This window comes from Crotalus tigris, unplaced genomic scaffold, assembly GCF_016545835.1.
Source record: "Crotalus tigris isolate CLP2741 ecotype Arizona unplaced genomic scaffold, ASM1654583v1 scf7180000023654.2194447, whole genome shotgun sequence".
Classification (NCBI taxonomy): Eukaryota; Metazoa; Chordata; class Lepidosauria; order Squamata; family Viperidae; genus Crotalus; species Crotalus tigris.
In genome coordinates, this window is record NW_024100101.1 from 480,028 (window position 1) to 503,853 (window position 23,826).

Below are 23,826 nucleotides of genomic sequence, written 5' to 3' on the forward strand. Positions count from 1 at the left end.
AAAGGTTTGCCATCACGATCATACGTAACAGAATTTAGAACCTGGCTAAGAAATTCTGGGAGTTGAAGTCCACAAGTCATAAAAGGGCCAAGTTTGAGGACTTATGATTTAGAGAGATGAGAACCGAGGGCTAGTTTGGTGTAGCACTCAAGGCATCAGGCCCTAGGAAGCAAGCAAAGAGGCAAACCACTCCCGTAACACCTTGCCAAGAAAACCGCATGCGGTTGCGTGTAAGCAGTCGCCCGGACTCAACACTGACTCGAAAGCACCAAATAAATAAATAAATAATAAACAATAATAACCAACGTTAACGACTTTAATCAGTTACAGAACTTGAAAGCGAGCACGGGCGTCTTTCTACACGCCAAGATAAAAGCGAAGTTGCTTTCTGTCGAGTTACGCCTTTGGGTCGGTAATTTGGCTTCTTCTTTACTTGGCGGGAGAGGCTGTCTCGGATTAACGGCCGCGTCCTCCCCGACCTTCGCGGGCATTTTCTAGCAAACCGAGGGCTGTTGAAGAACTAACCCGGGGTTTGACTCCCCTTCACCGCAGGGTCCCGCTCTCTTTTAGGCGAAACTAAGGTAATCCGAGGCTAGTCCGCCGGTCCGCCTGCATCTGCCCCTCCCGCTGTCAGCCCGGTGCTTCTGCTCAGCACTGATAGCGAGGCTGCCTGGAGCGCCGCTGGGCTATTTCGCAACCTTCAGTCTCAAATGCTCGCCAACCGACAGGCGGTTCTCCGACCCTCTGCTCAATCTGAGGCAATGGCGGGCTGCTTCGGCAGCAAGCTTAGCCCCGCCCGTCTCAGGTAGAGCGGGCTGCCTAGAGAGGCTCATCTAGGCTGCCGCCCGAGGCCAGGCGCGCCTGGCAGTCCTCGCTTCTGGCGCCGGCCGGCCTCCGGGGGGTGCTCTTCGGTCGCTCTTCCGGCTTGCTCAAAAGTTGCGCTCCGGGGCTGCAAAATAAGTACGTTTCCGGCCCTTGGGCAACCTCCCCCCTCGCCCTCCCGCTCCCATCTCCTTCGGTCGGACAACCCAGCCCCGAGTGTCGTCGCGCACGACCGGAGCTCCCTCTGAGAGGAATCCCCCACCCGGGTTCCCCCCTCCGCTTTGAGGGACGGAATGGAGGCGGCCGCCAAGCGGGGGCTGCTGGTACAGCTGGCGCTGCTTCTGACTTACCTCGAAGGTAAGGGTCGGCCGGGGGTCTCCCGCTCCCTTCGCCAGAAGGACCTGTCCTCTGCCTCCCCCCACTACCACCTTTTGCATTTCCTTCTACTTTCTCCATCCCCGGGACGGCGCGGGGGCTAAGCCCGCCTATTTGGACCTCCTGCACATACCCCCACCCACAAAGGAAGCGCAGAGGGGCCAAGCGGGGCCCGGTTACACCCCCCCCCCCGCCACCGCTGCGGCTATAGGCGAAGGCTGCCCTCGGGCGTTCTTGCCTTCCTGCGCCGGGTGCCCGGAGCAATCTCTGAGGAGTCTGCGAGATCCTTTTGGCTGAAGGCGAAGCCTTGAGTGGAACTGGCGCCCAGGCACCTGTTTCGGTATAAGGGATGGCTCTGCTCCGGAGCTACTCCTGAATAAGAAGCGCTTGAGAAGTGGGCACGGATCATTGGCTTGAAAGCAACTTTTTGGAGGATGGGAGGTGATGGGGCGAGTGCTGAAGACATCCAGGCTGAAACCACTAAAAAACCAAGGCATTTAAAAAAAGAGGGAGAGGGAGAAAGAGAGAGAGAGAGTGTGTGACTGACCTCAAGTCACCTAAGCAGGGCACCAGCACAGTGAGCCATGTGGTGTCCGGTTTGCAAGTGTTGGGCAAGCAGATGCTGAAGAAGCCAACAATCCTCCAGACTTCAATTATGTTGCACTGTAAGGGCTTCTGGGTCCATTTAAGTGACTATTCTTACTTTTCAGTTTGTCAGCTTATACTGCTTTGGTTTTATTAAATTAATGTTAGCATTCAGAAGATGCTGTCACTATTTGGATCCGTCCCTCCCCATCAAATTTGTGCTCTCCAAGAAATAATTTTAGAGGCCTAGGGAGGTGGTTAGAATTTTCTATTAGAAAGCATAAGTCTGTCTCAAGATCTGGTCTATACAATGTAGGTTGTTTTTGGCTTAGTGTGATTTGATTGAGGCTCTACTAAAATTATAGTTTTTAAGCAATGGTTTCTTTCATCACACCAAGGCAAAAGCAAAGAAACCACATTAAGATGAAGCATAATATGTAAAACCTTTGCTTCAGCACCAGAGCCCCTGAAAAGGAATAATTACTGATGTTTATTAATTCTAAAATGTTTATTGAAAAAGTCCTGCATTCATAAGACATAAATCTTTAATAGAGGACTCTTTCTCTCTTTCCACAATGCCTAAGAGGGGAACTTGGGGGAGGGATGTTCTTGTTATATTGGCATTCGGAATGCAACCACTCAATGAAATAATTATTCTTATAAAAATTAAAGAAGGATTACAAATGTTCTGTATGATATTTTACCAATTTAAATCTAGAATTCAGAAACAAGATTTCTATATATTTCCGTACTTGGATCTGAAAGCCTGTAAAATTAATAGCTTAGAGCAGTGGTTCTCAACCTTTTTAATGCCGCAACCCCCAACCGGTTGTAAGTGGAGGACTACTCAACCGGTCATAAGTCAAGGACTACTCAACTGGTGCAGCACCGTTTGCAGAATGGGACTTTTGGCGGGCTCAGTAGGGCAGAGACAGCCTGGACAATTCCTATTGGCTTTTGAAAGTCAATAGAATTAGAGTCTATTCAAGAGAGTCTATTCTATTGGCTTTCAAAAGCCAATAGAATAAAAGGGAGTAGCACAGCTAAGGAAAAGGGGGAAAAATGGCAGACTGTGTTGTTTGGCGACCCCGTGAAATGGTCGTTCAACCCCAAATGGGGTCCCGACCCACAGGTTGAGAACCACTGGCTTAGAGAGTCTCAAATTGTAAGAAAAGTTACTAGATAGAAAGTACCTAAATTCAGAAAAAAAGGTGAGGAACATCTGTGAGGTGGAAAAACATATTCACCCTCTTGTTTATATAGGATTTTGTAGTCAAACGAATTAGGAGATCTTACAGAGAAAATAATTTGTTTCATGAATTATGAATATATACTAATTACCTAGTGGGAAATTAAACATAAGTTCTTACAACATGAGATTTAGTTTTAGAACAATAGGTGAACAATATAGGCCATTATTGGATGAATGTGGGAGTTGTGAAAAAAAAGGAATGAAGATCTGGAAAACTGCAATGTCTTTTTAAGAATTAAACTTTTGCTTAGGAGGCCAACAGCTTGTCCAGTGATGGAACAACATTCTGTAATAATACTTTAAAGTCAATGAGTAAGGCAGTTATAAATAACCACAAAATTAAAGATCTGAAGATATATTGCAAGAGGATTGAGCAACTTATACAGTATTTCTTTATCCTAAATTTCTCAGCAATCTCCTCTACCACAAGTTTTAAATGTGAGAAATTACTAACAATACCTGTTTGAAGGGTCCGACAAGTTCATGGAAGACTGACAAAGAAGAGTACAATAGATCAGTTGTTGAATTTTGCTCATTGCCCTATTTTGTTGTGTGAACAAGATGTACATAACTATATGGGATTAGATCCACCTTGTTTAAAGACTCTCACATTTTGAACAGCAGCACTTACCTCAGACTGAAAACAAGGGAGAACATATAAAGTTGTTAACATCAACAGACTTCTCACATTTTATAAAAGGTGCTTACGAAGTTGTTGACAAAGGCAATATGCTTTTTAAAAATTCATTTTAAAAGAATGAACTAAAGTGTTTTTGGCTAAATATAAAAGTGGATATAGTTCCTATTTTGCCCTGATTCAACAGCCACTGCTAATTTATAGAGGGAAATGAAGTAGTTACACAAAGCTTAGAAAAGATAGATATTACTGTAGAGAGGCTGCTAAAAGTAATCCTCAACTTATATCCATTTATTTAGTGACCATTCAAAGTTACAAAGGCACTGAAAAAAATGACTTACAACCATTGCAGCATCCCCATTCACACAATCAAAATTTGGGTGCTTGGCAACTGGCCTATATTTATCATAGTTGCAGTGTCCTAGAGTCATGTAATTGCCATTTGCAACCTTCTCAGATAGGTTCTGACAAGCAAAGTCAATGGGGAAATTAGGTTTGCTTAAGGGCTGCATGATTCACTTTAACAAGCGTGGCAAAATTTTAAAATCTTTGTATTGATTTCATTATAAAGATTTCATTAGAAAGAGCAGGGACACTTCATCTTAGTATGTTGTTCTGCAAGTTTCATGGTAACATTCAAAGACTGAAACTGAGCAGGGTGTAAAGGAAAGTCTATCATAGTTCTGCATGAAGGTTGGGGATTTTCACTCAAGATAACAGAAAAGGAAAGTGTAATTATTGTAGTGGGTCTGAGGAATTGGTGATTTTGGCAGTTTGACATAGAGGGGGAAATTTCTTTATAACTTTTCATGTAGGGGCAACAATGGAACTGCAGCTATTAAAGTGTGGAGTCTTGCTATATGGTGCACAGGATTGCGCTTACAAGGATATTTGGGCATTGGAAACTGTTCAAGCTAAATGTTTAAGATTTCTACTTTGAGGCCCCCATTTTCTTGCTAATGTACTGCTAATGTTAAAGTTCATTTCATTCGAGTTCAGTTGCAATTTTGCTGGTCAAAATATTGTCTTAAATAAATTTGAGGATAAGGAAAAAAATGTCTAACTAATACTCCCTCACTCTATATGTGTATATATAGGCTTAGGTGAAGCCTGGAGAGAAATTAAGCAAAGAATTTTAGATTCCAGTTTACAAAGAAATAGAACCAACAGACCACATTTATGCAGTAATGAGAGTTCACACCCTCCCTTTACTATAATTTGTATCATTGCCTGGTTCCATCTCATAGGAGAGCCTTCACATTTGCACATCTAGACATTCTATCATTAATGGTGCTGCTGAGTAGATTGAATGGTACTCCTTATCAAGAGCATATATATATATACCTGTTCAGACTCTGAAACTGTGCTGCACATTTTTCTGGATTGCCCTAGCGATCATATCTGTAGGGTAATCTCCTTTCTGATTACAAACTATCCTGATCATTCCCCACATGGTAATCATGCACTATCCACTAAACAACTAGGATCAGGAAGTCTGTAGAACTATAGCCAAATTTTGTAACATATGAGTGCAAATCAGGCATGAAATAGAGTTCAGTGGAGTTGAGCGGCTAATAAATTTAAATAAGTAAATAAATAATGATGAACAAATTTCTAATGAACTTCTGTGTTACAATATATTTTTTGTTTCCCTTTCTCCTTTTGTTTTCATTTCTGTGCTTGGTCTATAACCATATTCTTTAATAAACTGAAGCTGAATTGGCCTAATTCTAACAATATATTTTTCAAATGTTCTTTTTTCTAACTGTTAACATACTTCATTATTATTACCGAGTCCTGCTATTCATCCTAATCAACTGCAAAAATATGAACCAGTGGACAGTTCTAAATTTATATACATTAAGGAATATAAAACTATGTAACAGTATTTCCAACCTCCTTGAAGGCAGTTTCAATTATTCATCTTATTTATGCCTGGAAATAATAGTGTGCAAATTTTTTGTTATTTGTTTGTCAGGTCTCAGTTTCTAACTTCTAATTTAGCAGATGCACATTGCCCTTTTAAAAAAAAAGGATTAGAGGCAAAATTAGAGGCTTTAATCAGAGAAAAGAATATATCTAGTTTTATTTCTGTCTAGAAACCACTTCTAGTCTTTGTTCCAGAGACCAAAAAAAATAAATAAATAATTTTTGACTTTGGATTTTGCTGATTAGTTTGTCATTATAGAAATGACTAGTATTTACTAAGTATATAAAAGTAAAAAGTTGAGGTTGTAATTCTATTTTATATTTTACTGAGCTGAAAAAAATTAGAAGTCAGTGCTTTTTGTTTTTCCCCTTTATCCTACATCCCTCTTCCCCTTTTCTTTCTCCATTTCCCCATTATCTTTATTTTCATTTGTGTTTTATACTATGATACTCTGAATAAAAATTATATATATAGAATATATATATATATAAACTGAATTATTAACGAAGGCTTTTTAGCAATGTGGCCTCATGTGATTAGGCAAGAATATGGTATTTAGCCAGCATTTGGTAAGTGGCTTATATCAAAAGAAAAAAAAGGAAGAAAACCTGCACAGATATACAAGAAGGCAATTTTGAAATATAAAGTTACATATTCAGCATTTCTTCAAGTGGAAGTGGTAAATCCTTGCCAAGAATATTTTGTTTGAATTAATAATATGCTCCTCTTGATGCATCTCTTCCTAATTTTGTTCATACTTGATTGCATGCACTGAATTGTGTATATAATTGCAGCTTATGCTAAGTAAATTATTTTCCCTGTTGGTTTTGTTATTTTTTTTTAAAAAAAACCTGACTACCTCCCCCCAAAAACAGCTATGATTAAGCTAAAATAAAATATTAAGAGCACAGAAAGTAGGATTTCAGTGAAGTTATAATTTCACTCAAAACAGAAGCTTAGGATGAAATTACATTTATTTGAACAGTATTGCATTATTTGGTATATGACATTCTGTTTTCTTCTCTACACAGTACATTCTGCAACTTTCAAAATCATTACCCCTTATTCACTCTATGTGTGTCCTGAAGGTCAAAATCTCACTTTGAGTTGTAAAATCAGTGGGGCTCTCGCCAATCACCATGATTTACTCTCCACTGTTTGGTACTTCAGCAACAAAGATGACCATAGCTGTTCCCAAGGAAAGCATATCCGCAACATCACTGCTAAGGAGCTTCATCATGAAACTGAGAAGCACCATAAACAACCTCATATGAACGTCTCCGCTGAGAAATATGCTCAAGGTCATCAAGTCAACCATCATGGATTGGAATTCTTTTCGAATCATCATGGCACTTTCCATGTCACTATAGCAAATCTTACTCTACAGGACAGAGGATACTACTGTTGTTATATAATAGAGACTAAGAGAGAAAACAACAAGCCACATATCCTGCAGCATGCTTATGGCTTCATGGAACTTCGTATACAGAAAGGTAGAACACTGTGCCTAAATCAGATATAGTTAAAATTAAGGGTCTGTATTTCTCACATTCTCCTAGGAATGTCTATAATGCAAGATGAATTGGTCTTGATCAGTGGTTCTCAACCTTTTTAATGCCGCGACCCCCAACCGGTCGTAAGTCAAGGACTACTCAATTGGTGCAGCACCGTTTGCAGAATGGGACTTTTGGCAGGCTCAGCAGGGCAAAGACAGCCTGGACAATTCCTATTGGCTTTTGAAAGCCAATAGAATTAGACTCTATTCAAGAGAGTCTATTCTATTGGCTTTCAAAAGCCAATAGAATAAAAGGGAGTAGCACAACTAAGGGGGAAAAATGGCGGACTGCGTTGTTTGGCAACCCCCGTGAAATGGTCGTTTGACCCCAAATGGGGTCCCGATCCACAAGTTGAGAACTACTGGTCTTGATGAAATTCCAGGAAGACAGTCAAAACAGAAAAAAAAATGCTTAAGACAGAGTTATAGGGGAAAACTTTCCTTCCTGTATAAAAATAGGTTTTGAAATAATGAAAATAGATTCCCTTTCTTACAGTTATTAAAAAGTTGCTGCATCGAAGTGAGAAACATTTTCCCTTGATCTGAAACTTGGTGCTACAACTTAATAGATTATATGCATCTGTTTGCTTGAAATTATGATCCACATCCTATTTTCTGATGAGCTGAAAAATATCAAATCAAATAGTACCTTTATTTTTTGATTTTTGTATTTATTAAATTTATATACCAGTGACATTATGAAGTCATTTTAGTCACCTTTAATCAAAATTTAGTCAAAAATGAAATGTACATTTCTTTCTGAGTAGTGAAGAAGTAGTACTGAAAATGTAGCAAACAAGAAATGCATTTTTCTAGAAATTATGATTATCAAATTAGAGGGTGAAGGCTTGTTCTCCAAACTTGTGGGTTGGTTTTTGAACGTTTTGTTATCAGGCTAGACCCATCACAAAACCCTGATCTGATGGGACCCCTGCCTGACGTGATCTCACCTTCACAAGACCTACCGACCACACAAAGCCCTTATAAACAGAAGAACACAGACACTGACATCCCTAAACTCTGCTGAAGATGTTACCTAGCCTGATAATGAAATGTTGGGAAACCAACCCACAAGCTCAGAGAACGAACCTTCACCCTCATCCTACACCTGAGCTACAGATACTTGTTACTATTATCAAATTTTCTTGACCAGTTAAGGGAAGTTAATTACATTATTATGGTCAGTAACCAAAGCTGAGTACAATTTAAAGAAAAATTGAATTTAAAAAATGGAATAGGATGCTTTTAAAAAATATACAAAATCACCTGTCATTATTTCACATTATTTTAAATCAGTTCGATTTAAGTCGGATTATTCTATTCCATCTACTTTGGGAGAAGGTATATTTCTTTTTTAATTTTGGTTGTATCTCTCCCTCAGGCCTTTTCCTTTTTAAGGAGATTGATAATTTTTATTTGCAATCCTTGCATTTGTGAAGTTAAAATAATAACGTAATGCATGATATTAAAAGGAACAGATCAATTTACATAGTTTCTAGCACAGTCCTCTGGTGTACGTGTCTTTGAACTATGTTTTAGGAAATGGGGAATGCCCTAACACAGTAGTTCTCAACCTGTGGGTCGGGACCCCATTTGGGGTCGAATGACCATTTCACGGGGGTCGCCAAACAAGGCTGTCCGCCATTTTTTCCCCCTTTTCTTTGGCCATGCCCCTGGCACCCGGTGATGTATAAGTGGTTGGGGGTCACCACAACATGGGGAACTGTATTATGGTGTCGCGGCATTAGAAAGGTTGAGAACCACTGCCCTAACAGCTTTGTCTAGTCTAGAATTAAATTCATTTTTTTCCCCCTAGAACTTAATACTTGAAGAAGTCTGGGACAAGTGTCAAGATCTGAGGCCTGATATCCTCACTGTACTAGCAATAATGATTTAGCAGATTAAGAACTGTGTTGCATTCCAGACATTCTGATTACCAAAGTAATGCTTTTAGCTGAATTGAAATATCACTGATTCCGATAATGTCAAACTAATAATGTCAAACTAAAAATTCAAGAGAAAAGGACTTGCAATTGAATTAATCAAAAGAAATTCTCTACCTAGCAGAGCACTAGAAAAAAATGAAGAGTGATAATACACAGCAGAACAAAAACAAAGCAAAACAAAATGAAAGAAAAGGACTTAAACAGAACTCTATATAACAAACTAATTTAAATTTCAAATACTTCAAACTAGCCTACCTCTGGAAGTAGGAAGGTTATAATTAAATAGGTTTTTAAAGATTTATTAATGAATAAGAATCTGTTTGTTTGTTTGTTTGTTTAATATGCCATCCAAGAAACTAACGTTTTGGTTTTTTTTTAAATTCACAGCAAACGGCTTATCTCCAAATTGTACATTTCATTTTGCTGACGATACGGAAAGTAAGATTGCTTTACCATATGCTCATAATTACATTTTTTTCAAGAAGCAGATTATTTTTTTCAAGTATAAATCCCTGAAATTTGACATTTTAGCTAAAAGTTTCGGGGTTAAATCTTTTGTTCTCGCACCTGTCTCCTTATATTAACTCCCAGTTTCATACTGTCTAATTTCTATTTATTTTCTCCAATCTTGAAGCTGTTTATCTTATAAACTTAAATTATCTTTCCATTTAGAATGATTTCCAGGCCTTTCTTCTGAATTTCCACTGATTCTTTCCTATCTCATTCTTCATTATATCTTTGATAATCTTTAGCTTCTACACTGGACTAATCCACATCTAATGTAAGCTGATGACATTTAATGTCAACGGGGATCAAAGATCAATAGTCTGAATTACTTATGTTGCTTTAAGTGCTGTTAATGTTCTTTCTTAATTAAAACACAGGTAGTAATTGTTTTTCCCCCAAATGTAATCCAAGCAGGAGACAGTGATTCATGGAAGCAATTGAGAGTGTTACAAATTCTCAAAGATCAGTTTTTTTTTCTAGGAGGGGCTGATTTGCAAATCTGGCATGTTTATCAATGGGAATACTTAGGTGGAATAGAGATTAAGTAAGTTAGTTTACTTTTGTCACCACAGGTTATATAACATATATCATAAAATACAGTAACAGTAGAATAGTAAAACTGTAAGATGAAATATTTATTTAAAAAAATGATATTAAATGTAAGAAGGTTAAAACAAGATTTTAAATAATTTTCCTCTTTATATATTGATATATTGTATATTTATAAATGAGGACAGATGAAAATCTCCTTTTATAAATATATCTGATATAGAGAACCATAATTAAATTTTTAAGATAGGAAAATCATCCCTAGTGAGTCTATCTGAAAGGTTTTTTTTTTTTAAAGTGTGTGTGGGATCTTGAAAGAGTCATTTCAGAGAGAATGAAGAGACACTCCACTAGCAGAAGAAAGTTATTATTGTTGACCCTGTTTAATGTTATTGGTGGTTGGAAGAGGAAATAAAATTTGGATTGGCCTGAAAACCCAACAGAATTGAAAAAAAAAAACTGGTTTGGACCACCAGAGGTTCAGTGCTTGGGATGAGGTGTAGAGAGTAAAGAAGATACCTTGTTGGAGATAAGTCAGATCTACTTGCAGAGTAATGAGGCGAAAAGCCCAACTCACGTCGAAAACAATCTGAGGAGAGGAAGAAATAACTTAGACCTGTGTTTCTGAACCTTGGCAACTTGAAGCTGTGTGGACTTTACCAGAATTCCCCAGCCAGCTCTGGGAGTTGAAGTCCACATAGCTTCAAGTTGCCAACTTACACCTGTGTAAGAAATATGGGCATAGTTAGCACAGTCAGACTTAACAAGATTTTTTTTTAGGGTAAACCATCTTAGTAAAATTTATTTTCTTTGGACTTTGTATCTTGGTTTGATCTATACTGTAAGGCTGACATGAAGGGCCACTGTGGTCTACGGGAGTGCTGTTTTCCTATTCAGATCTCTCTACAGGTAGATACCCATCTTGGACAAGAAAGATAAATATTGTTTCCTAGTTATTTGCTTGCCTTAGCTCAGGGGTCTTCAAACTTGGCCCTTTTATGACTTGTGGACTTCAACTCCCAAAATTCCTCAGCCATGCTGGCTGAGGAATTCTGGGAGTTGAAGTCCACAAGTCATAAAAGGGCCAAGTTTGAAGACCCCTGCCTTAGCTGAAGAAGGTAATTTGCTGCTGTGGTTAGATCTTATCCAAAAGGTGTTTTTTCAAAAGACAACTGGATTTTCTTTGGGTTTTTTTTTCCTTGAAGACATTTAGTTTCTCATCCAAGAAACTTCTTCAGTTCTTGGATGTGAAGTGAAACATCTTCAAAGAAAAAAACAACCTTGACCTTGGTGACTGAGAATCTCCATAGACATTTGGTTATATCTTAGTATCCATACTGATACTGCTGCTATTCAGGATGTTCAGAACTTTGTGGCCACCAATTATGGGGTTGTTCCATCACATTTTCAACTTCTTCATCTCTGATATCCAGTATAATGTGACCTGTCATTCGGTATATGAATTTTTTCTTGAGCAGGATATTGGCAACCTAGTAGAGACACTTTATTGCCACACTAAGATAATACTGTATTCAGTTTTGAAGTCATAGTGTCAGCTTTCCTCTGCAAGGGAGATCCAATGGCTGATAAATGTTAACTGAATCCAAATGGGCCAAATAGGGGCCGATTAAGTGGTTGGTACCCAGATACAACTCTGATCAGCCTGGGAAATATGTGTATGATCTGGATTAATACAAGCCCTCCAAAGTGTCTGCTTGGCAATGCCAAGGACATTAGTCAGAGTTCCTTGGGAGATGAGGATGGTGAAGAAACATCTTCACAATCTTATCCAACCACTTTTCTAGTAGTTGGGAACATTTTTGACAATGGACTGTAATATACCTACAGATGTGCTTGGAGAGTTTAGTGTGATACTGAGGGAAAAATTACTTCTGTCAAGCATAATTTGACTTCTATATATTGTACAATTTTGTAGGATGAACTTTGAGTCAGTAGGGCCAAAGTGATAGGTTTCATGTAACCTATGGCTGCACATCTCATGGCAGTGATTCTGAAATGGCCTTCTATCTGATGAGGGTGGGGCAATTAATTGGACACGGGCAGCAATTAGGTTTTTAAAGTAAAGATGAGCCCTGTTTTCTTGAAGGAAGCAATAGACCACCTAGTCCCTAAGAAACCGTCTATCATCTTCTTCAGCAAGATGCTTAAGCATGTGTGGCAGACCAGAGTCAGTCGGCCTTGAGTGAAATTTGTTTTTGGTAGGAAGGGAACCTTTGTTTGAGTGACAAAAACAGAAGTGAGTGATGTTTTTACAAATAGTTCTTGACTTACGATCACAATTGAGCCCAAAATTTCTGTTCTCAGCAAGACAGTTTAATTTTGCCCTTTCTTGCCACAATTGTTAAGTGAACCACTGCAGTTGTTAAGTTAGTAACACATTGTTAAGTGACTCTGGCTTCCCCATTGACTTCGCTTGTCAAAAGGTGATCATGTGACCTCGGGACACTACAACCATCATAAATATGAGACAGTTGCCAAGCATCAACATTTTGATCACAGGATTGTGGGGATGCCGCAAAGGACATAAGTATGAATAATGGTCATAAGTCATTTTTTCAGTGCTGATGTAACTTTGAATGGTCATTAAACGAATGATTGTAAGTCGCAGACTAACTGTATTGGCCTTATATATGTTTTGTGTTATGTTAAAATTATCAGTTTTAGATTTTAATCAACATTATTGGTTTCTCTTTGAAGGTTAATGTGCAGCATTGAGAGAAATCATTCATATAGGAACATGATGGATGTAAACAATAAATAAAATTTGTCACCTTTTTTCTTTCAAGCCTTCTGGCTTATACTTAAACCACTTCCAACTTTTGCCAGTAAAACTGCAGGGATTTGTTCATGTAGGTGTCAGGAGTCAACACTGATTCAAAGGCACAAATAAACCAGATTTTGCAAATCAGTAAGGCATGGGGTAGTTGCAGTTAAGTTCTCCCCATTAGCCTTCAAAATTGGTCGTGATGATTATATTCTAACTTTATCTGGAGTCTCACCTTACCTTACCCTGTTATAATGGGTATTAATTCAGTGTTTGGAGGTGGTAATCAAATTTTACGATGAGGAAATCTATTTTATTTTATGGGATTCCCTTGAAATTGCAGACATTGTCACCTCGGGTATAAATTAGCAGATACAAAGGCAGATTCAGTCAATAATTGTAACTCAGAAAATGAGGCCACAGCCTCCAGTGAGTAGAAAAATGTGCTTCCTTTCTGATTTCTATATTGTGGGTTTTTGGTTATTTTTTTTTTCAGATACCACAGCAGTCACAATTGCAACAGGGGCTTGTATTGTAGGCATTCTGTGTTTGCCTCTCATCCTACTCCTTATTTACAAGCAGAGGCAAATAATTACTAACAGGCGTAAGTATCTGGATTAACCCTAGTTTTTTTTCCATTACTTTGACTATTTCAGTATTCCATATAAAGTGATAAAACTGCCTTTCCTCCCATTTATTACATGCATTATTATATGAATGACATTTTATTTATCATATTTGTATAGCCACCCATATGACATGAAAATCAAAGAGGAAAGAATTAGGATCCATAGTGGGAGATTATGTGTTCCTTCAGTAAGAAATGATTTTGGGGTGGATTCTTCGTTTATTTCTTCCTCCACCAACTATTTTACTATACTGTAGGCAGAAGAAGAAGGCTAGAATTCTGGGAGTTGAAGTCCACAGGTTGTAAAATTGCCATTGTTGTCCACCCCTATAGCGACTCATTCACGCAAATAGAAAATTTCTGTTACTTGGAAGACCTCTTTATGTTGAAGCTCATTATTCCACATCTGGATTTAGCTTGCTTTCAGTATTATATGTATCACTGAATGTCCACATACAATATCTTGTGTTAAAGTAGCACAGATAAGATGCTGATGAAATATATTAGGGTTAAATAATTGTGAACAATTTCTAGTTTCAAAATACACTGCAAGAGAGCTAAATTCTTTTTGTGTTTAGTGAAAACAAATAAAATATGAAACCACAGCATCCTGCCTAGAAAGATCTCTGTTTAGAAATTCTTTAGTGAGGTGATAGTTATATTATTAAAACCAGTTGTACCTGCAATAAAACAAATCAGATTTTGGAATATGAAAGAAATCTGATGTTTGTCCTACTACTAAAAATAATCACTTATCTTCTTCTGATCAAATTTTGCTTCACTTTGCTGTAAAACTATATCGTTGTGTCAAAATATGATGAAACAACCAGTATACCATCAACTAGACTAATCTTTCCTAACTTGAGGACCTCAAAATATGTTGCATAACTCATACTGTTCACACCTTCAATGAACAATTCTTTTGTTGGCTGTTAGTGAAGTGAGTTGTAATCCAGCATGACCTAAACCAGGGGTAGGCAACCTTGACTCTTTTATGATTCATGGACTTCAACTCCCAGAATTCCAGCTCAGGAATTCTGGGAATTGAAGTCCACAAGTCATAAAAGAGCCAAGGTTGCCTACCCCTGACCTAAACGTACCAGGTTAGGAAAGGTTCCTGTGAATACTGTTATATTTTTGATTGACAGAAAATAAACATAGAGTAATAGAGCCAAAGTGGACACTTACTAAGTTATCTTGTTAATAGGTTGTTGCTGGACTTTAATTTTATTGTTCCACATGGTTCTTTTTGACAGGAAATATCTACAGACATTTGTATACCTGTAAAAGCTTCTACATTTAAAACTAAACCTAGAGGAATAGTTTTGGATACAACTTGAATAGTACCATCTGTTCTTTGCAAATGAGAGAGTAGGTAATGCAGATCACTGTGTTGTAATGATTTGGCTGTGTAATATAAATGGGTGAAACAAAGGATTCAGCTCCTGAACACAGTTAAACCATTTGGGTCAAGTATCTGTATGCTATATGAATGAGTACTTTTTACTTGTCTGGTTCAAATCACCAAGCCAACAAGTGTTGGACCAAAGACAATGGAATTAGTTGCTTAGTAAAAGCAAAGCAAACAGTCTCTGCTGAGAAAATAAAAAAGGGTTCTATTCTCTTAAATGTATGATGGTACCCCTAGCTATTGAACAAATCTTGTGGTCAGGAGGATTGTGTTTAACTCAAAGGACTGAATGATACTTAGATTTTTCTGTTCTTGAAATATTGGGATCTGACGGTAGTGAAGCTTGACTACCTACTCTTCCTGTAACAAAATTGCATTTACTTTTGCAGGTGCTCATGAACTCGTAAGGATGGATAGGTAAGCAAGTCCCCTTAATTGTACCATATATCTGTTATTCCACTAGAGCAGGGGTGTCAAACTCGCAACGTCATATGACGTGTCGCAATGTATCGTGACTTTTTTTCCCATTGCCGGCAATGGGGTGGGCACAGTTTTGGTATGATGCATCTGGCATCATATGATCCACGGGCTGGCAGTTTGACACTCCTGCACTATAGGGCTTGCAAAACCACTTTGTGGGTGATACAATAAATTAAGCCTTATCAAACAAAAATAATCAAACCAATTTCAAAAGTCTCCTACTTATAAAAGTCTGAAGGATGCTTGTCTAACAGGTCTGCTTTAAAGAGGAATTCGACAAGAAGATACTAGTGATAAAAACATCTCAGCTGTGAGAAACATGTTTCCATTGATGTCTGGCACAGAGCCTGTTCACATTTTTTAAAAGAATGCTGACTTACCAAAGCTTTTCATCTAGGCTACGTTGCTCCCTGAGATAAAGTAAAATTTCCTTTGAGTTGCACTGTTTCCTAGTAACTTCATAGACATGTCCATATCATACAGGTAGTCCTTGACTTATGATCACAGTTGAGCCCAAAATTTATGTTAAGTGAGAATTTGTTAAGTGAGCTTTGCCCCATTTTACAACATTTCTTGCCACAATTGTTAAGTGAATCACTGCAGTTGATTAAGTTAGTAACCTTGTTGTTAAGTGAATCTGGCTTCCCCATTGCCTTTGCTTGTCAGAAGGTTGCGAAAAGTGATCACATGACCCTGGGACGCTGCAGTGGTCATAAGTATGAACCAGTTGCCAAGTATCTGAATTTTAATTGCATGATCATGAAGATACTGCAAAGGTTGTAATTGTGAAAAATGGTCATAAGTCACTTTTTTCAGTGCTGTTGTAACTTTGAATGATTACTAAATGAACTGATGTAAGTCAAGGACTACCTGTATTTTTTAGCAACAATTCAAAAGTGGTTTGCTATGGACTCATTCCAGAAAGTTTTTTTCAGTTGATTCTAACTTACAACTCTGATGTTTCCCAGAGAGTTCTCATCTAAGTATTAATGGGATCTAGTTTTCAAGCCCAGATAAGGTCACCCAGATATTGGCACCTCCTGAGATACTTCTTCTTTTTTTTTTTTCAAAACAATTTTTATTAGTTTTCCATTTTACACCAACACTCCTGAGATACTTCTTGAGAAACTCTGGGACTATGCCATTTTGGATGTGAAAAGTCAAGATAGTATCTTGAAATTAGTTGGAAATCATTTTTTCCTAAAATTGGCATTATTTGATCTATGATTGCTTAGCAGTTGATGGATGGAAGCTATGGGACAGAAATTATCAACCAATCATCTCTTCTCATTGCTTCATGAAGAATGGTGAATTGGCGAGTAAGGTCCATATTGTACATTTATAGGAGGATTCTCTCTTTCTCTCTCCTTCTCATGCTCTTCAAGGACAGCTGTCAAACCCATTAACCTTTTTCATCTATTACCTTGGAGGAAAATAAGATGATTGTAATGACTTGAAAGAGATGAAATAGAAAAAGACTAAGAGTCAGCATTAGGATATTATGGCAGTCTAATTTTCAGCTGACATAATAACTTTATCCCAGCGATTGGGGAAAACCCTAATTTGAATAAGGCAATATTCTCAGTGCAGACATAATGCAGAGCAGGCCTGTTACTATAGAAGAAAACAAAAAAAGCTCTGATTTACTTTTTGTCTTAGGCCTTCACTGATTTAGTCAGAAGCCTGTCCATCATCAGCTTTTTCTAGGCATGGTATGACATTATTAAAGCCTTTACTTAACCATTCTATTTTTCAGCCCCCCAAATAATAAAAAAAGACTATTGATGGTGTCAGTGTATAAAAAGTAAAGGTTTCCCCTGTCCAGTCATGTCCAACTTTAGGGGGTGGTGTTCATCTCCATTTCTTAGCTGAAAGCCAGCAAAGACACTTCCATGCGGCCAGCAGGATTATACATTGAGGCGCATGGAACACTATTACTTTCCCACCTAACTGCTACCTATTTATCTACTCACATTTGCATGCTTTCAAACTGAGCTGGGACAAATAATGGGCACTCACTCCATTGTACTGTGCTTGGGTCTCGAACCTGGACCGTCAGCTTTCCATCTGATAATCTCAGTGTCTTTAAGTGCTGAGCCACCATGCCCCATGGCAATATGTTACGCAGAGGGTTATTTTTTAGGATATAAATTTAGCTTAAAATACTAATAGATTTCTAATTGGTTTCTATCTCACCCATTTTCTGATCCCTCAACATATCTCATATTGCACCATCTTCCTATCAATAGCACAGATTAAAAATATTTTTTTGTATTTATATCAATAGTTTTCTGACATTATACTTTAAAGAGACTGGAATGCTAGGAATGGAAAAGGATGGGACTTGAGCCTGATGAGATTATCCAACTGTGCTTTCTTTTGCAGCAACACCCATGGCATTGAGAATCCTGTCTTTGATACCATCCCTGACATAGACTCAGAATCCAGGATCAGGCCACAGTTATCATTCATGGCCAGCCGACAGGCTTCAGAGTCAGATCGACACCTTCTTTCAGAGCCAAATACTCCTCTCTCACCTCCAGCCCCAGGAGAATGTTTCTTCCCATCACTTGGTAAGTATTTCATTGCAGGGTGAGTGCAGGCTAATTGCTAGCAGCAAACATATTGTAAGGACCCACCCCACTTTGCATCTTAAGAAGACAGAACTCTTGGAATAACTCTTCCAACAGGCATCCTTTATTAAGAGAAAATGGTTGCAGGCATTCTAGACAGGACTTGTGGTCCAAGCTCTCCCATTCAAGGTTTTAAGGGGTTCCCCAGTAGCCCCACTCAATCATCCCCCTCTTCCAGCGACAGTCTCAGGCATTACACTCCCACCCCCTTTTCCTTACTGCCGGCTGGATGGAGACTTCAAAGAAAACTACATGAAAGGTAATAGCCCCATTCTTATGGTTAGCTCTTTTGGCAATACACATATCCAGTTCCTTTGAAGTGTACCGAAGGAAGTGAGGGCCATAAAGCCCCTTTGTTCACCCTTTTCCCTTCATCATATGACAGAATCCAGAGAAGACAGAAATGGGGTTTTTTATAATTGATAACTAGAGATGAAATATAATTGGATTCTGACACATATCTCAAACTACATGGGTCTCTTCCGTTGGTGAAAAACTTTCTTTCTTTCTTTCTTTCTTTCTTTCTTTCTTTCTTTCTTTCTTTCTTTCTTTCTTTCTTTCTCTCTCTCTCTCTCTCTCTTTCTTTCTTTCTTTCTCCCACTTCACACAAAGTGACTCTGGGTGGCTTACAATGTTAAAACGAATAAACTATACAAAAACATGTATATCATAAGAATCTTCTTTTTCCTAGCATTATTCCTGCACTACAGCAGGGTCCACTTTATATATAATAAGATATTACATCTATATAAGAATGTAATAATATATAATAAGAATTAAATACTGCAAAAATACAAATTATCAGCTATAACTAAAATATGGGGAGGGAGGGAATAGGATGAGTGGGGGGGAGGAGGCTGGATCTATTATTAACCTATCAATCAACTTCCAGTGTGATACTTCCCCCACTGGAGCCCCAGGCCAACTGGCAGAGACAGGTGAGGGGAGCCAATCTCACTGTGGGGGGGGGAGAGAGAGGCAGGGGTGACAAGATATTCCAAAGGTGAGGAGTGAGGGTAGAGATGGCTCTACATTTGACCATTTATTATGCATTGGGTTAAAGTTAAGAGAAGAATATTAATATTATTAATATTTTTAAAGAATATTGATTATTACTATTTTAGTGTACTTTAAAGATTAGTATTTGTTTAAAATTAGTAAGGTTGATGCAATGTTATTATATCTTCTAAAACTCTCATTATTATTATTTGTTTGAAGCAAATTCCCTTTCCTTTTACCTTTTATGTTAATTTGTATTTTAATGTTCAACTGTGAAATTTAATATAGTCTGAAATAAAAAAATACAGTCATACATGATGAATATATAGAAGAATGTCCTAAATCTTCTTAAATGTTTTGTGCCCCCAATTGGACAAATATAATTCTTCTACTCTAAGGGTTTGTGCTGTGAGCAAAAACCTTCAGTTAGGTTGCAAATTGGAATCAAATTATTTCCATTGGAGTTGGCAAAAAGAAAGCATTCAGATGTTAGTACCCCTAGAGATGTTTCTTAACCTCTCTGTAAGATAATGCTACAGCTGCCAGGGTTCTTTTAATTTCAAGAGTATTGGCTTCAAGTAAAACAATAATGACTCTTGTGGCACTTTCTATGTCAACAATATTTGTGGACTAGCTCCCACACAACTGATGCAGAACTAACAGATAAATGTCCTCTTTCTTTGCTATATATCAACATAGAATCACAGGGTTGGAAGGGATCTTGGAGGTCTTCTAGTCCAACCCCCTTCCCGAGGCAAGAGTCCTTATACAATGTCAGACAATGGTTGTCCAATCTTCTTGAATTCAAAATGCAATTTAGAGTGCACCTAATGTCATTTCATAAAAGCTTATACTATGATAAATAGGTTGGTTTTTAAGCCAGCAGAAGATGGTATTACTTTTGCTGCTGCAGGGGACACCAGACAAAGAATTCTGTAGACTGATTGTGGTTTCAGAGGCATTTAATGGGAAAACGACCACTGTTCCCATTTATTGGTGCCATTTTCCCCTTTACTTTTAATTGTCAGGTGGCAAGAAATGGGCTAAACAGTCTTCACATTTAAATAACTAATACCACAACAAAATCTAAGTTGTATGTATTAATTCATATGGTTAATATTTTCCAGATCCTGTTCCTGATTCACCAAATTTAACAAAGGAATAATCAAATAAAGGAAGATTGTTGTATTCTGAATTTTTAACAGCAATATGAACAAGGCTTACTATTTGCTCCTTTAAAGGAGAAAGAGAGGCAGAGAAAGAAGGAAACAAATGTGAGAAGTTTTTAGAAGACTGTTTTCTAAAGTCTTGGGAGTTGCTTTTTGACTATCCTAATATTTCAATATTACTGCTGTTCTCTGATTTCTGAAACAATTCAATGTGGAGAATATGGACGACAAGGAAATATTGTACTCTCCTGGAATTCTGCAAGCTTTTTGTTTTACTTCACTGAATTGTTGACCATTTTATGAACAGTTACTGAAACGTGTTTCTAATGTGTTGTATGGATCAATTAGAACAAGACCATGTTACATGTCTTTTAACTATAAGGGATTATGAATAGCACCGAAAGCCTTGCTCTGCATTCAGAATGCCTTGGTTCCATAGAAACAGAAACAATATTTTTTTTACTTTGCTTATATATCCTTTGAAAGACAGTATGTTTGCACATGTTTTAACATAGTGATAAGATGCTTTACTTGTATCCTGTCCTGAAAAGATCAGAACCCAAATGAACTATCTTTGTATTTCACTCTAGTTCTAATTCAGTTTTTTCTTTGCTCTCTTTTTATTTGCTAATGACTTAAATCTAGATGAAGGTTCCCAATTGCATATCTTACACATAAATGTTAGTAAGATCATGTGGAAAACCATGAAGGATAATCATGTTAGAACATAAAAAGTGGATTTCAATTTAGCTCTGCTGAACAACAGTTTGCTTTTACAAGCTGTTTCAAAAATGTTTTAAAGAGAGTTTTAAACAGCATTATAGATTTGGTACATTTTGTTTAAATGATAATTGTATGTCATTTTGATATAATTTGTCTTGTGCTTAGTAAATGTTTATGGCTAAGTAGCCAGAGGAAATGATTTAAGTGAAGGATCTTTCCAGTTACTGTATGTATCATTGATATAATTCATATTGATATCTAAGTTAAGCTGTCTGAAGAAAAACAATGTTTTTAATTGGGTAGAAAGTACAAGTAATTTTTGTCAGAGATACAAATTGTCCAACAGTAATCAGTATTTAGAGTTGTTTAATCCTAGTTTCCAAACAAGAGAGTAGCCATTCTGTTTAGCTTCAGTCTAAATCAGTCTTTTTCATCATCAGCAACTTTAAAACCTGTGGACTTTAATTCCCAGAATTCCACAGCCATCATGCCACCAAGTTGCTGATATTGAGAAACACAACTCTAAATACAGGAAACTCTTATAAAGAATGGGTGATGTTTTCAGTGTGTCAGGGATTTCACAAACATACAACAGCCAAGACCAGTCAAGTTACACTGATGCCTAAGAAATGCCTTATCCCTGTCTGGCAATAACATTACAACAAAGATAAATTACATAGTAAACTATTTGTAGCAGTTTCATTGACAGCTGCTTGACATTGCTTAATCGTAGGGCCAATTCTCTCCTTTTTTTGATGAGGTACGATTCATTTTTCTCTTGAACTGTTTTTGAAAGAATTACTGCAGTGTCTTCTGTTGTTATGTGTACTCTGACAAGCTACACTTTATTAAAACTCATCCCTACCGAATGCATGAAATATTCCTGAATTGTATGTACCCAGTAAAAAAATGAGGTGTTCAGGCTGTTCACCATTAAAGATCCGTTTAAGTAGAAATTTTCGCTTAAGAACAAAAATTAAAGGCAAAAAAGAGGTTAGCTAATTAATTATATGAAGAAATTGTATTTTCAAGTTGTTATGCTTATTTCCTCCTGCTTGGTGATTACTTATCATGTGTACAAGAAACTCTTCTGACTTGCCCTCTGAACAGGTTCATTGTTTTTTATTTTCTGTTTTCATAAGTTGATATAATTAAGATTTAATATGGCTATTATTTTTCCTTGGTGACAAAAATAACAAGATCCATTTTTCTTTTGTGATGGAAAGAGCAATATGCAGTAAAAAGAAAAACTCAAGCTGAGTCCATGTGCTCTTAGCTATAAGTGATCAAATTAATAAAAATATATCTTATACTGCCTTGGTGTAAAATAATTTGGCTTCCTTCCCAACCTTTTCATGGGAAATATCTTCATGAGACATGTAGTCTTACAAATTAGGCTGCAATCCTAAATACTTTGTATTTTAGATACATTTCATTAGACACCATGATTTTCTTCTGAGTTAACACATATGTTGCATAAATTGTACACTAAAGGCCTAACTTCTAACAGCTAAAACTACTACACAGTTACCTTCAAGTTTCTGATCCCCCTCTTTATATATAGTAAGAGAACTTGACGAAGGGGAAAAAAGTGAGCATGCTATATTTTCATTTGCTCTGCTGGACCTACATATCTGTATCTACCTGAAGAAATCAAATATGATACAGAATAAGAGAAACTATTAAGGCTATGCAGTGCTTTGGATCAAATTTCCAAAAGGTACTTTGGGCGTATAGGAGCCCAGAGTAGCATTTATTTGTAACCCCTTCAAACAATCATGAGTTTCCCCAGGTTTACATGCTTTTGGGAGATGGAATGTGAACTACTGGACAGGCTTAGTGACTCCAATAGTAAGAGAGTAGATCTTAGTGATTTTACAGCTCATAGTAGAAACATATAATAGTTTGATTTGACCTGTTAAAGATGACAGTCTTTTTAGTAAGTGAGCATTGTATGATGAAAAATATTTTGTAACTGGCACTCTTGACCAAAGACATTTCCTCAGTCATAATCCACAAATCTCCAGTAAGAAAGTGACACATCAGTAGCTGTAAACCAGTGTTTTTCAAACTTTAAGACAACTTTAAGATGTGTAGACTTCAATTCCCAGAATTCTCCAGCCAGCATGTAATATATATTTATTCAGCAATAATCAAACCACTAAAGATAAGGGGGCAGAGACATACAAATGGCCATACTTTGGGCTCCAGGCTACTTGACAGACCGTCTCATCTAAGTGGGCTTGGCCCACCTCACCCATACTGGCAGGGGAGGTATGCTGCAGACCCTGTCAATCTTTTGAGTATTCTGGCTAGCTGGGTCCAGGAGAAGGGCCTTCTCTGCCGTTGCACTTGCCCTCTGGAACATCTTTCCCCCCTGGAGTGAAGTCAGCTCCATTCCCGCTCAAACTTCCATAACAGCTCAAAGTCCTGGCTCTGCCAATTGGCTTGGGGCTCTAATGGGGGAGCATCACAGTGGAGATCCCAGTTCCCCCCCCCCATCCTGCTCTCACCTTCCTCATATTTAATTGGGCTGCAATGTTTAGCTTTATATATTAACTTTTATATCTTTTAGCTTACAGTTTTTATCTTTTATGATTATAAGCTGCGCAAAATTGCCCTGAGGTATGATGGGCAGCCAATAGGTTTTTTTATTTAAAAGTTTTATTTTCCATTTATCAATTACATAAATATAAAAATTCACATTTAACAAAATAAAATAAATTCATACGCATAACCATAGGTGTTGCTTGCCAATAGTTTACCAATAAATTAAAAAAAATTGTTTCCTATTTTGAAATTTAATGTAACGTTTAATGTAAGATTTAATCAACTTTCAG

The 23,826-nt window shown here is 37.5% G+C and overlaps 2 protein-coding genes across 12 annotated transcripts in view; one reads left to right on the forward strand and one right to left on the reverse strand.

The window, feature by feature from the left end:
• CDH23 (cadherin related 23) overlaps positions 1-23,826 on the reverse strand; it is a 641,486-nt gene that overhangs the window by 81,375 nt on the left and 536,285 nt on the right. The window contains exon 1 of one of the 11 annotated variants that reach the window (XM_039320529.1): positions 1,173-2,246. The exons of 8 other annotated variants lie outside the window; for them this stretch is intronic. In XM_039320529.1, coding sequence (XP_039176463.1) covers positions 1,173-1,259 — 87 coding nt within the window. In that variant the 5' untranslated portion in view covers positions 1,260-2,246. Of the gene's footprint in view, positions 1-1,172; positions 2,247-9,547; positions 10,748-23,826 lie in introns of those variants that run through there. 2 more of the 11 variants (XM_039320531.1, XM_039320530.1) reach the window with 2 other exon arrangements.
• Positions 334-22,301, forward strand: VSIR (V-set immunoregulatory receptor). Its single transcript, XM_039320535.1, has 7 exons — positions 334-1,179; positions 6,633-7,094; positions 9,490-9,540; positions 13,440-13,547; positions 15,372-15,399; positions 17,848-18,035; positions 20,222-22,301. The coding sequence occupies exons 1-7, from the start codon at positions 1,116-1,118 to the stop codon at positions 20,257-20,259; spliced, it is 939 nt and encodes a 312-aa protein (XP_039176469.1). The 5' UTR covers positions 334-1,115; the 3' UTR covers positions 20,260-22,301.